Below are 12,320 nucleotides of genomic sequence, written 5' to 3'. Positions count from 1 at the left end.
ATCGGAGAGATTTTGATGTTTTTAATCTTGCCATCATTTATGGTCATATGTCGGATTCACGTCCTCATTTTAATAATAATTTGTGAACCTTGATGCCTGTATTTTTTTACTATATGTCCTAAAAATAATATTTATTGAAGACAATAATTGCAGAGCCCCTTTTATTTACAAAATATGTCATTTTTTGAAAATTAAATATTCTGTTAAGAATAACCAAATTACCATAAAACAAAGAGCATCTTACATGTATAATATCTTTGTTTTATAGTTGCTTTTAATTGATATTATTTAAATCGATTTTTTTTCTTCAGAAATCCGCACCATGGCTATCATATGTCAGCATCATTTGTGTGATAACATTTGTGATAATGTTTGCCATTGGACCTGGTGAGTTGCTCTCTAATTAGTTCATAATTGACTTAAACAAAAATTGTGATCAGTAAAAAGCTTTTTCAATTTGATTACCATTGCAATCAGGGCTAAAGACAATAGAAGGGCTAGTTCACTCCGCTCTTAGAGCTGAAGCTACGATTTCCCTCCTCATGACGCCACTGCGTCCACAGATCTCGGAAGATCGCAAGCAAAGATATTATGATAACTTTGCATCTTTCTCTTTGTAAAAATAAGTTAGAAAAATGATATTGCTGCTCAATTACAGCCCACTTAAATATGTTATTTTCTGGAATCGTTCTTAAATACTCTTTGTATAATCTTTGTACGTTTCAAAGAGTGATTCGCCAATTTTTAAAGGAAAACGAAAACATTTTGCAATCTTTAATTATTCATATAAATACTTAAAATTATATTCTCANTCTTTTATAACGATAAGTTGAGTTAAATTTAGAATCCCCGGTTTGGATATGTCGTTAATAGCAATTTGTTCATACTTAATCATTAGGAAACATCAACCTTAAACGCTAATTACTGAAACAAAATAATAATTTAGGTTCATAGTGACATTAGAAATTTTACAATTGTTTATAGATATTTAAATTTAAGATCATATAATTTATAGATATTTAAATTTAATTTTTAAAAGAATCATAAATATTTAGAATAACTACATTAAAAAAATAAGTTATGAAATTAGGAGAATTTCTACTGTACACTATATATTTTATTTATACTTTTTACTTACGTTTTATTTTTATTTTTGAAGTAACGAGGCGGTTTCTGTTTAGATAACGAATTTTTATAAAAGTTCTTAACGATAGAAAAAACGTATTGCTGTTTTATATTAACTGTGTCATTTCGGAATCCATTCTTTACATAGTTGTTCATTTACTTTAGGGAACACGTGGAAAATTATATTTTTTCCTGAATTTTTGCAAGTTGCAATCGTGCAAACTGGCATTTCGTTAATAGTTTTAAAATTTTGTAAATTCGCGGCAAAAACTGAGGTAAGTCATTATAGAAAATAACAAATGTCTTAGAATATGTCACAAAAAAATGCTCCAATATTAGTTAGAGCTAGTAAGGCCGAACGCTCTGTTCTTGAAGTAAAAGGGCGAGCTTTGCGCCAAAGTGACGTCACTAGAGAAAATCGGAGGATTGGCGCGGCGAGAGTTTCTTCAAAGGAGTGAACCAGCCCTTCTATTCTCTTAAACCCTGATTGCAATTTTTAACAATTCTGTACTCTTTTTAAACCTATACACTTATGAAAACTCAAAGGTTCTGATTAAAAATTTCTTTCAGTTTAAAATAACATTGCCAAAATCTTTGCTTAATCTTTTCTTGTAAAAAGTATTGAAAAGAGACAGTGGAATAATTTTTTACCTGTTGCATGAGATATTAGTATCGGTGACTTCAAATTTGTAATCGATTTCATTCTCCAAGCAGCAGATTTTTTATTAATCTATTTTTTGTTGAAATATGCAAGTTTAAAAACGTTATCTATATCACAGAGTTGCATAAATGCAACAAACTTTCGAGGGAGTTAAGACACATCATTAGGATTAAAATTGCACAGGAATCCCTGTCCGAAAATATCGTCCTATGCCGCTAAGAATTCTTTGCTATTATGAACTGTTTCTTCGAACAGGTCATTATAGGGAAGCGCCCCTTGCCACGTACAACGACATATCGGGATATGGGTTCTTATGTAATTTTTAATTCTGATGATGTGTCCTGACTCTCCTAGAAGTTTGTAACAATATTTATGGTACTCTATGCTTTATATAACCTTTTTAAATTTGTGCATTTCAACAAAAATGGACTAAAATTATCTTTTTGAAAAAAAAATACATAGGTTTAGGAGCCCAACTAATTTTAGATTTGAAAACCTCACACCCGAATTAGGCAAGATTATGTATTTGTATAAATGCAACAAAAAATTCGTCTCCCAGTGCAATAGTTTACAAATTTTTGAGTTTGGTAATTTTGCGAATTGCGATATCTGATACATTTTTTGTAAGCTGGATTGATCAAAAACGGGAAAGCAAATAAAATCAAAAACCCAGCACTTTTGACTGACTTTGGTTTTGCATTCCGTTATCATTTATCAGAAATGATATGAACCAAGTTGCATACATTCACCATGCTATTTGGAGATGCACACAAAAAAACTGTAGACTGTTAGTTTGTTGACAACACAATTGTGAAAAATTTGATTTGAAAAATGCTAAAGAAAAACGAAGAAAAAAACGTAAGTGCTTTACAATAGATTACGAAGAAAGCTCGAAAACTATTATCTTTCCCTTACTAAAACCATCAACGCTGAAATTGAATTTCATATAACTGCTAAGAAAAAAAATTGATTTTCGAAATTCGAGTCTACTGTCAATACTAATTTTAAATCACACTCTAATATACTAACTTAGAGGTTTGAATTTGCCGAAATATTTCTACAGACAATAGTTTAGTTAAGTCAGACACAAGAAAGTACTATCTTTATATAAAAGTGCCTGTCCTCAACGATTTTGGATTCTTGACCTTCAAAGAATAGAGGGCAGTTGCAATTTGAAAAAAATGGTCTCAATAGTTCAGACTTGAAAGCTGCAAAATTCTTGGAATCCTTAATGTTAATTTCCCATTTTGCGTATTTCACCATATCTTTGGAACTATGTAAAATCATCAAATCATTTTTTCACATGTCTATAAAACTCATTTATCTAAAGATCTTCCTAAAAAGTAAATACTTATAAATTATTCATTGTATTTCTTTACTTATTCTTAAAGACAGTCAAAATATCTTTTGAACTGACTTTTTTATTCTATTCATCTTGAAAAAGAGAAATTGATATTATTGAGACCATATTTTGAGGATCAAGAATTTAAATTTGTCAACAACAATAAAAGGCATGTTTATTCAGCGAAATTAAGTTTATTTGTCTGATTTCGTAACTCAAATTATTGCTTGCAAAATTATTTTAACCTATTTAAGGTTAGTAAATCAGACCATTAAGGCATTTTAGTACATTGTAAGTAGATTGTAATTTTCTGTTTAGTAGATTGAAATAATTTAGTAGATTTAGTAGATTGTAATAATCTGTTTGCTAGATCAAGAATTGTTAATGTCTTCCATTTTTTATTTTGCTCATCGTACATTTATACTCTACATTATTTTATTTCAAATATACTTTTTTATGCTTCTTTATGGGGCAATATAATCTGTTTTTCATCTTCGAATTTTAGGTTCCATTCCATGGTTCCTGGTGACTGAATTATTCGGACAAGGAGCACGACCCATCGCGACAAGCATTGCTGTCACTGTAAACTGGAGTGCGAATTTCATAGTTGGTTTAGGATTTTTACCATTACAGGTAAAACAAAAATTTTCTACTTGTCCTAATTAATGTTTTAACCCTTTGATGCAGATGGGTCACCAGTTTCCCTTTTATATATCTTCTTTTTGACGATATAATTAAAAGCAACTATATATTTTGATATTTATTAATTATAGAAAACAGTCTAATAGATAAAACAATCTGTCAGATTATCGGAATTAAATGCGTACTAAAATATACAATCCGAAAGAAGTGCTTTAAAAAAAATTTTTTTTTTTTTATTCAGATTCAAAAATTTAACAATAATTGATTTTAAAAATTAAAGAAATTTCAATGACGAATAACTGTTTCTCTTAGATCTAAATAACTGTAAATAAGTGGAAATTTGAAAAATTATTGTTTGGCAGAAAGCCATGTTTTGAAGATTTTACCTTTAACGCAAAAACAGACACTGGTGTTTCATACTGTATTTCATATTTATAAATTGTAGAAATGCTAAAATTATATTATTTTGACTTTATTTAATGCAAAATAAAGAAAAAAAAGTATGAAAAGTATCTTCAATAAAAATTCAAGCATTGCTGTCACTGTTAACTGGAGTGCGAACTTCATAGTACACACTCCAGTTGTTTAAGAATTTTTACTATTACATGTGAAACAAAAATTGCTCACTTTTAATACGTAATGAAATAATTATTTAATAATAAAATCTAAAAAAGTAGCTGTAAATTTTTTTTTCAATATTTAAAAAATTGTTAAGAGTTAATTTCGTAAATTAAAGTAATTTTAATGAACAATAACTGTTTCTCTTAGATCTTAACAGTAATTGTAGCGATTTCTGGCAACTACTTTTAACGTTAATTTAGAAAAGAAACAGGGTTCTAACGCAACTAATTTTTCGAATTTGATGGGATCTAATCTTCGTGGGTCTATCAATAGATGCAACGAAAATCTTCCTGTGGCTGCCACTGAAGCGTTAACAGAAATTACGTATTTAAAATCACCTATAAGTGATATTTAAATTAGCCATTATAAAAAATAGATTATCACTTTAGTCACACATCCACATGTGAATGCACACTGTGAAACATAGATGTTATTTCAAAGGAAAGAAACTTGTTTTACTTAATTTCTTAGAGGAAATAATAGAGCATTAAACAATTAAAAAATTGTAAGCATTTGATAATTTCGCATTTCTTAAAATAAATATTCTCTCACGAAAAAGGCATAAAAGTTGAAGGTTAAATGAACAAATTCAAAAAATATGTTTCGGGATAACAAACTGGCTCATGTAAACCTGAACTTAATTATTCTCTTATATTTAATGCAAGCCAATTTCTTAATCAAAACCACTTTGAACATGAGTGTAAGTTAAGTTCTCCAGAAAAGTTTGTCTCATTAAAGTAATGAAGAAGTTAAACTAAATTCCAAAGTAGTTTGCAGTCACTACATTTAAAAAAACTATTTTTAGTCAGTGGCGTAGTTTTAATGTAAGTTCAAGGGGGGTCATCTGTTCCTTCTAATATATATATATATCAACCCCCCCCCCCAAAAAAAAAACTACACCACTGGTTGTAGTTAACTACATTTGTAAAAAAGTAGTTGCAGTAAAATACAAAAAGAATGTAGTTTTTCCGACCATTGGATTCACCTATATAATCTACGCTTTCAAAATAATTAAACCACCCATAAAAATATTATATTGTATTTTAATTTAAAAAAAAAAATGCGTTCCGAGATATTTGTGGCAAAAATTTATACTTTTTCCTTATATAATTAGCATTATTATAGAAAAGTTGGATGCGTAGTATAACAGTTGGTCAATATTTTTTAGAATATGTGAACCCTTTCCAATATGGTACTTAATTTCACATTTCAGAAAAAATAAGTTTTTACGCTTATGTAACTGCAAAACATATAATCTCAGGATCATAAGAAATATTTATATTAAACTGCACATTACAAGATATACCCTAACTAAAATAAAAAAAATAATAATAATTGGTTGCAGGATATCTGTACTAGAAATTTAGAATTTTTTGATATGGTATCATCATTAGCTTAGAAAAGTCGGTTGCAAGAAACGTCTTATGTCATTATTTTTTGAAATGCAACAATATTACAACATTATGCTTAACGTTACAATTAAACATATCTTTGATAGAAAAGTTTTATTTTTAATTATGTAATTGTAATTATGTTATTGAAATATACTCTTAAAGTAAATTGAAATATTTAAATTGCAAGTTAAAAGATTATCCATTAAATAGAAAATATTCGGTTCAGAGATATTTAAGCCAAAAATTTGCATTTTCCTTCAATTGAGGTAGCATTAATATAGAAAAATAAAACAATTGCACACTTTAATATCATGATGTTAATATTTTTTTAGAAAATTTAATACACATTTCATCATAAATGAATGTAATGCTCTTTTTTTAAAATTTATTTCAATAAAGAATTTAAAAACATTCTCTTTTACAACTATAATTTTTTCAATAATTTCATTAAAAAAAAATTCTAATTGTGTTGTTTATTACAGAATGTGATGGGCGTGTACACCTTCTTAATATTTACGGCTCTCTTGGCTATGTTCTGGATGTTTACATATAAATATGTTCCTGAAACGAAAAACAAAACAGTTGAAGAAATAACTGCTATCTTCCGACAAAAGGCTTATCAGTGAGAATTCTGCAAACAATGTAGCAGTCACATAGAGAGTATATTCAAATTAAATCTATCAATGTCATATTAGATATTACTGTATGTATTCATAGTGACTGAGATTGGCATTCAAATGCTGATCCAAACAAATGTTTCACTTTAACTTATATCTCACAAGTTTTATCTACTGTGTTAAAGTAAGACACATTATACTTACTTTTAATTCGTGATACTCATTATCCATTAGTTCATTAAAATTCAAGTAAAATAACTCACTGTTATTGTTGTAAAACTCTTGAAAATATATGTGGATAAAAATTGTGTAACGTGATGTGAAATGTGTAACATGTTCGTTGCATACTTATATAAAAATCAATGTTGAGTCAATAAACTTAATTGTTAGTTTTTATTTTTATAAAGCGGAGAGTATTTTAATTTACCCGACTATTATAAAATAATATTTATTTAGCTTTATAGCAAAATAATTTTAAATTAAATTAATCTGTTTAATTTATTAAATATGTATTATTTTGAAGATACTTTAATGAATTTGAAGTCAAATAGAATTACTCAAAACTGAACTCTTTCATTCCCTAAACGTGTAGATTTATATTTTCAAAATAAAAATTGAAAATTATAATTTTAGTTGAATTACGTGATTTATGAGGTTATGACAGATTAAGACACTGCAAGTTGTGTTCGTCCACAAGATTATACTGATATGCCACAACTGCTGACAATTTTTAATCATCATTTGTTTCCCATTATGGGGACTAAAGAGATTAAAGCTCATATTTATTTATATCGAAAGTGAAAATTTTGAGAGCATCAAAATTAATATAAAGTGTTCTCAAGTGTCATGAAAAATATGAGCAATTTGCCTTTCTTAGAGTTAATGACCATGTGCTGCGTTTGGGCAGAAAATATGTCATCTTCCAAAGAAGTTGAACACAGATCTTTCAAATGAGAAGAAATTTTATTTTCGAGATGTGGCCAAATATATTGACTAATAAGAAAAGTGCGTTTTAGGAGGCACATGAAAGTTGTGTTTGGATATGTGGTTTGGTTAAAGAGCAGTAGTATTTAGATGATAATACCTTAAAATGTGTTCTAAGAAATTGACGATTGCATTCCTGGTGAAAACTCATGAATCAATGTCATTTCTAAGGCACACACAGTCACAGTTTGAGTTTCTTTTAGGCATTTTAGTGTTCACGAACGTACTGTTTACCTTATCCAACACTAGTGTTAGGACAAAATATCAAATAATATCAGAAGATTTTTCCTAATCCGAAGAAATCAAGTATTATGATAATAATAAAAAGTTAAGTAAAAAAAAAACTGATTTTTTTTTTCATTTAATTTCTTTATAATGATCAATTAACAAAAATCTAATAACCGTCACTTTCTTAGCTATACACAACATAAATTATTAATATAAGTTCATACAGATACCCATAGCAAAAACATATCTTAAGAGAAACATATAAAAATGTTTCAAATATGCCAGAACTATATTTAAAAAGAAAAAGAAAGGAAAAGGATATATATTTTTATACACTCTAGATTCATGTATACAGATGAAGCCCAATTATAACTCCTGGAAATAAGTTTTTGTTTTTAAAATACTGTTATAAAAATAAAATATCTATTACTCGAGACTTAAAGAAAAATCTTTCAAATTTTATCATGGCTCTTTTAAGTTTTAGATAAAATTTTATAGCTTTTAAAATAAATTTTAATTAATTAGGAAAACTTTTAACAATTATTTTTATTAAAACAATTTAAATAGAAATCTTATTACTCCATTACATTTTAGTAAAAATTATGTGTTCGTTATTTATAAAAATTTATATTGATAATCATGAGCTTGAAAGTGTCACTCTTCTGAAGCCATGCAAGATGAATATGCCTTTTGGTAATTAGTGAAAAACGTTAAGCCAAAGAAAAGATATTAACTGTATTTGTGACGCATCAGTTTGAATGGTTAGCATGACAAAATGGATAAAATGCAATATTACAACTTCTTCAGAGTGACTGTGTGTGCTGGAGACTTAATACAATTTCAGTCAAGTAAAAAAAAGAGATGTTTGGAAAAAATATCTATAGTTGAAAGTTATATGTTTGATTACTGTTATTTTCTAGACATTGTTGTACAGCTTTTGTTTTCTAGAATATGAAGTATTTACACGCATGCACATACCTAAACTGTTTGTTTTGAATATTCTGTAGCCCTCCATTGCCTAGATTTATATTAATGAACAGGAACTGGTTGATACTGGAAGAAATAAAACAATTGTGAAATGTACAAAAATGGTGCTTTTTTTGTTTACATAGAGCAGTAATTCCCAAATGTTGTTCTTTAAATATATATTCAATATAGATTCTTCAATATAGGTTCCTTAAATATATATAATATAGGTTGAAAACAATGTTAGCAAGCAATAGTGATTTGATATGCAGTTTTAGGATATAATTTTTATGCTGATCTAAAATTATCTTAAACGAGTATTTTCCAAATAAGACTAATTAAGAATATTGCTGTTGAGATTAAAATCCCAGTAAAATCATTTAATTGTCAGCAATAACAAATAACATTATCAATAAGATTCACTTATTAATTCTAACTGCCATTGCTTCTTAAACCATTGCTCTGTATTTTTAGTCAATTGGTTTGTTAAAGATTGCGAAACAAATCTGGTATTCTCTGCCAGCATATTTTAGGGTAAAAGTTAACTACAACTATCAGTCATGGAATAAATTTTCAAAATGCATTATAATCTAATAAATATGATCTATAATTTAGTAATTTATTTTATTATCATTTCAAAATTAAAGAATTGTTCCTCAGTTTGAAGAACAACATTAAAAAGTTTGGTAGAAAAATTATTTCGGGAACTACTGCTCTGGTGAAACTTAATGATAGGATTTGTCAGAAATTCCTATCATGAACCATGAAGTTTGTTCAAATTTGATGTAATATATGAATAACAAAGCATAAAATTCATATGTATTGCATTTAATCATTCATTGTGTGTCTGCAAGATGAAATCACAGAAAAAAATCACGCAGAGTGGCCCGTGAACTCATAAAATCTTTAAATAAAATTAAAAACGATCTAGAACAAATAACAAATTTAAATTACAGAACATTGAAATAAAAAGGGATATTCAGCTAAATTCATAAAACTAGAGACAAATTTTGATAATGAAAAGTGCATAAAACTAATGTCATATATGTGAACTAATTGAAAGATTTTACGTGCTCAATGTTTTTCGTAAGCACTTTTCACTGGTGGGATGAATATATCGCATGGTACCAGATGCTAGGCACCCGACTGTGCCTTAGACAAATCATCATAATTGCTAGACGGGCAATATAAATATTGGAACTTGCTGCGTGATCATCACAATACCTTTGGGAATAGAACTTTTGATCCTGTTGGTTATTTAATTTTATCCAATTTATTATCTTGTCTCTGTTTCAACAAAGAATGGCAGAAAAGCAATTATTCAGCCAGCGCCATCAATTAACTAAGTGACAACAAAATTAAAATAATCAAAATTACACTTTGTACACTAGAAAAAATACTCATTATAAATATTTTATTTTTGCACAGTGTTATTTAATTTTAAATCAATTGTGTCTTATCAGCTTTCTGGCTTGTTTTTCTTGCTTAAAAAGTATTTTTCATAAGATACGTAATTATTTTTTAATACGCATTAAGTGATAATGTACATTTGTTTTTGTTATGTGTAACACATTGTATCTTATTTACATTAGAAGAAAAAATGAAGCACATGAGAATGAATGTAAAAATGAGTGCATACATATGCTAATAATGTAAATGGGTTACTTGAGTGGTATTTTAATTTAAACTTATTAAGATTCAATATTTTTTATATGACAAAGTGTTTACCGGCCACTTTGTATGCCTTCCATCAAAAACAAAGAGTAAATAAGGGTGCTATGGACATGGTCCTTTTAGTAAAATTTTAAATTAAAAGCTCATTAAAATATTATGTCCACACAGAATATGCAATTATTAATGCATTGCAGAAGTACTGTATTGAGTAAATGCGCCTTTACATTACTTCTAACTTAAAAACTGATGTCAAAAAAGAATGTCAAAACAAAATTAGTCTATATTCTTCAAATGCTGCAAGCTGTTATAATAAGCACACATTTAAAAATGAAAGTTTTTAAATTAAAATGGTATCAAAGCTTTATTATATGAGAAATGTTTAAGCATGATATTGTGAATATAAATTATTTGTATGTATATCTAAGAAGTCATTATCTGCTGTTGTTTTGAAATAAAACTAAAAAAACAAAACTTAGTACTAATTTTCTTTGTCTTCTTAAAAACACTATGAAACAAAACACAGAACTGAAATTAGGGTAAAAACTGCAGATTTATTTTTAATAAATTATTAGTTTACCCAACTTAAGACATTCTTTCCCAACAAAAAATCAGAAACAAGAAATTCTCAGTCGATTAATAAGAACTCTGGTTAAATTAAACATACAATTGAAATAAACTCATTCCCTCAATTTATTTGGGCTATGCTACATCATGAGACCAAAGAATTAATAGCAGTTTTTTTCTGCACAAGATGCTCTTTCACTGACAAATCTTTCTTTTAAAAAATTAGTTTCAAAATTCCTAAAACTTTAATGAAAAACACCAATTTCCTTTACAAAAAAATTTTTGTTTACTTTTTTCTTAGACTTTACTCAATCAATTCAAATTTTGGAATACAACATATAATACAACTTAACGTAATGTAAATTTTTTTGTCTTAAAATTCAATTTTTTTTATATTTATTCAATTAGGAACAAAAACATAAAAAAATTATAAATTTTTTTTTCCGTGTAATCTACTTAAGTAAACAAGTTATAATTAATAGGGTAAATTTTTGCCTACAATCATAAAATTGGGAAAAAATAATAAAAATCAACTTTAAGCTTCCTCTTATTTGATCAATATTAATCTAAACTAATTAGGTAACTTTTTTTAGATTACATAAATGATTTTTTAGACACATTTTGATATTATAAAAATGTGTCTGAAAAAGTTAAGTTGAAAAAGTTATTTTGAGAAAATATGGTTTGAGTCCGATTTTATAATTTGAGCAGAATTTAGCACTAATATATTGTTATATCTTTATAGGAGCATTCCAATTATTATAACCTTTTGTTTTCTTAATTTTTATAGATGATCATTTTATTGAATGTTCTTTTAAAATATCTTTCTAGCCATATAAATAAAATATTAAATATTTTTACTCAGTTTAAAATAAAATTATAGGATGAACATACCTATTGAAAAAATAATTATTTTACTATTTTAAAAATCATTTTTCAGATTATTAAAAGTATCATATATTAAAAGAAATTGATTCACAAGTCTAAACTAATCAATCAATTTTTAGAAGTAATAATAATGCCCTTAATGACTAACTGTTAAATATTATCAATTTAAAGACACACAATTAAACTTAAAATTTTCTTATAAATACATTTACAACTAAAGTGACAAAAAAAAACTGAAAATTATTAAGCTTAATACAATACATATCTAAATGTACATTAATATGATTGAACACCTTAATAACTAATTTTTGACCTACTATGCCATCTGGGACAGACAGCCCTTAACATCCTTCCCTTATTTATAATTTAAGTTACAAGATAAAATAAGCAAATAATATTAAATAATTATAAGTGCTTTCAATTATGGAAGTACCCAATATAGCTGTTTCAATTGAGTGAAATTCATTCATTCATAAATTAATGGAATAAACCTTTGTTTATGATGGTCGCAAAATTGTATTATAAACTTTATTATACCTTCCCTCATTATAAAATATTAATTATAATATTATTAATAAACTGCAAAATGAAATAATTCACACCTACAAAATTAA

General features: G+C 27.0%; 1 protein-coding gene across 1 annotated transcript in view; it reads left to right on the top strand.

Annotated features, from left to right (window-relative positions):
- Positions 1–7,924, top strand: part of LOC107447340 (solute carrier family 2, facilitated glucose transporter member 1) — a 60,593-nt gene extending 52,669 nt beyond the window's left edge. The window contains exons 9-11 of the mRNA XM_016062217.3: positions 312–387; positions 3,634–3,761; positions 6,268–7,924. Coding sequence (XP_015917703.1) covers positions 312–387; positions 3,634–3,761; positions 6,268–6,411 — 348 coding nt within the window. The 3' untranslated portion in view covers positions 6,412–7,924. The remainder of the gene's footprint in view (positions 1–311; positions 388–3,633; positions 3,762–6,267) is intronic.
- Positions 7,925–12,320: the final 4,396 nt, after the last annotated feature.

This window comes from Parasteatoda tepidariorum, chromosome X1, assembly GCF_043381705.1.
Source record: "Parasteatoda tepidariorum isolate YZ-2023 chromosome X1, CAS_Ptep_4.0, whole genome shotgun sequence".
Classification (NCBI taxonomy): Eukaryota; Metazoa; Arthropoda; class Arachnida; order Araneae; family Theridiidae; genus Parasteatoda; species Parasteatoda tepidariorum.
This window is presented reverse-complemented; position numbering and strand designations above follow the sequence as displayed.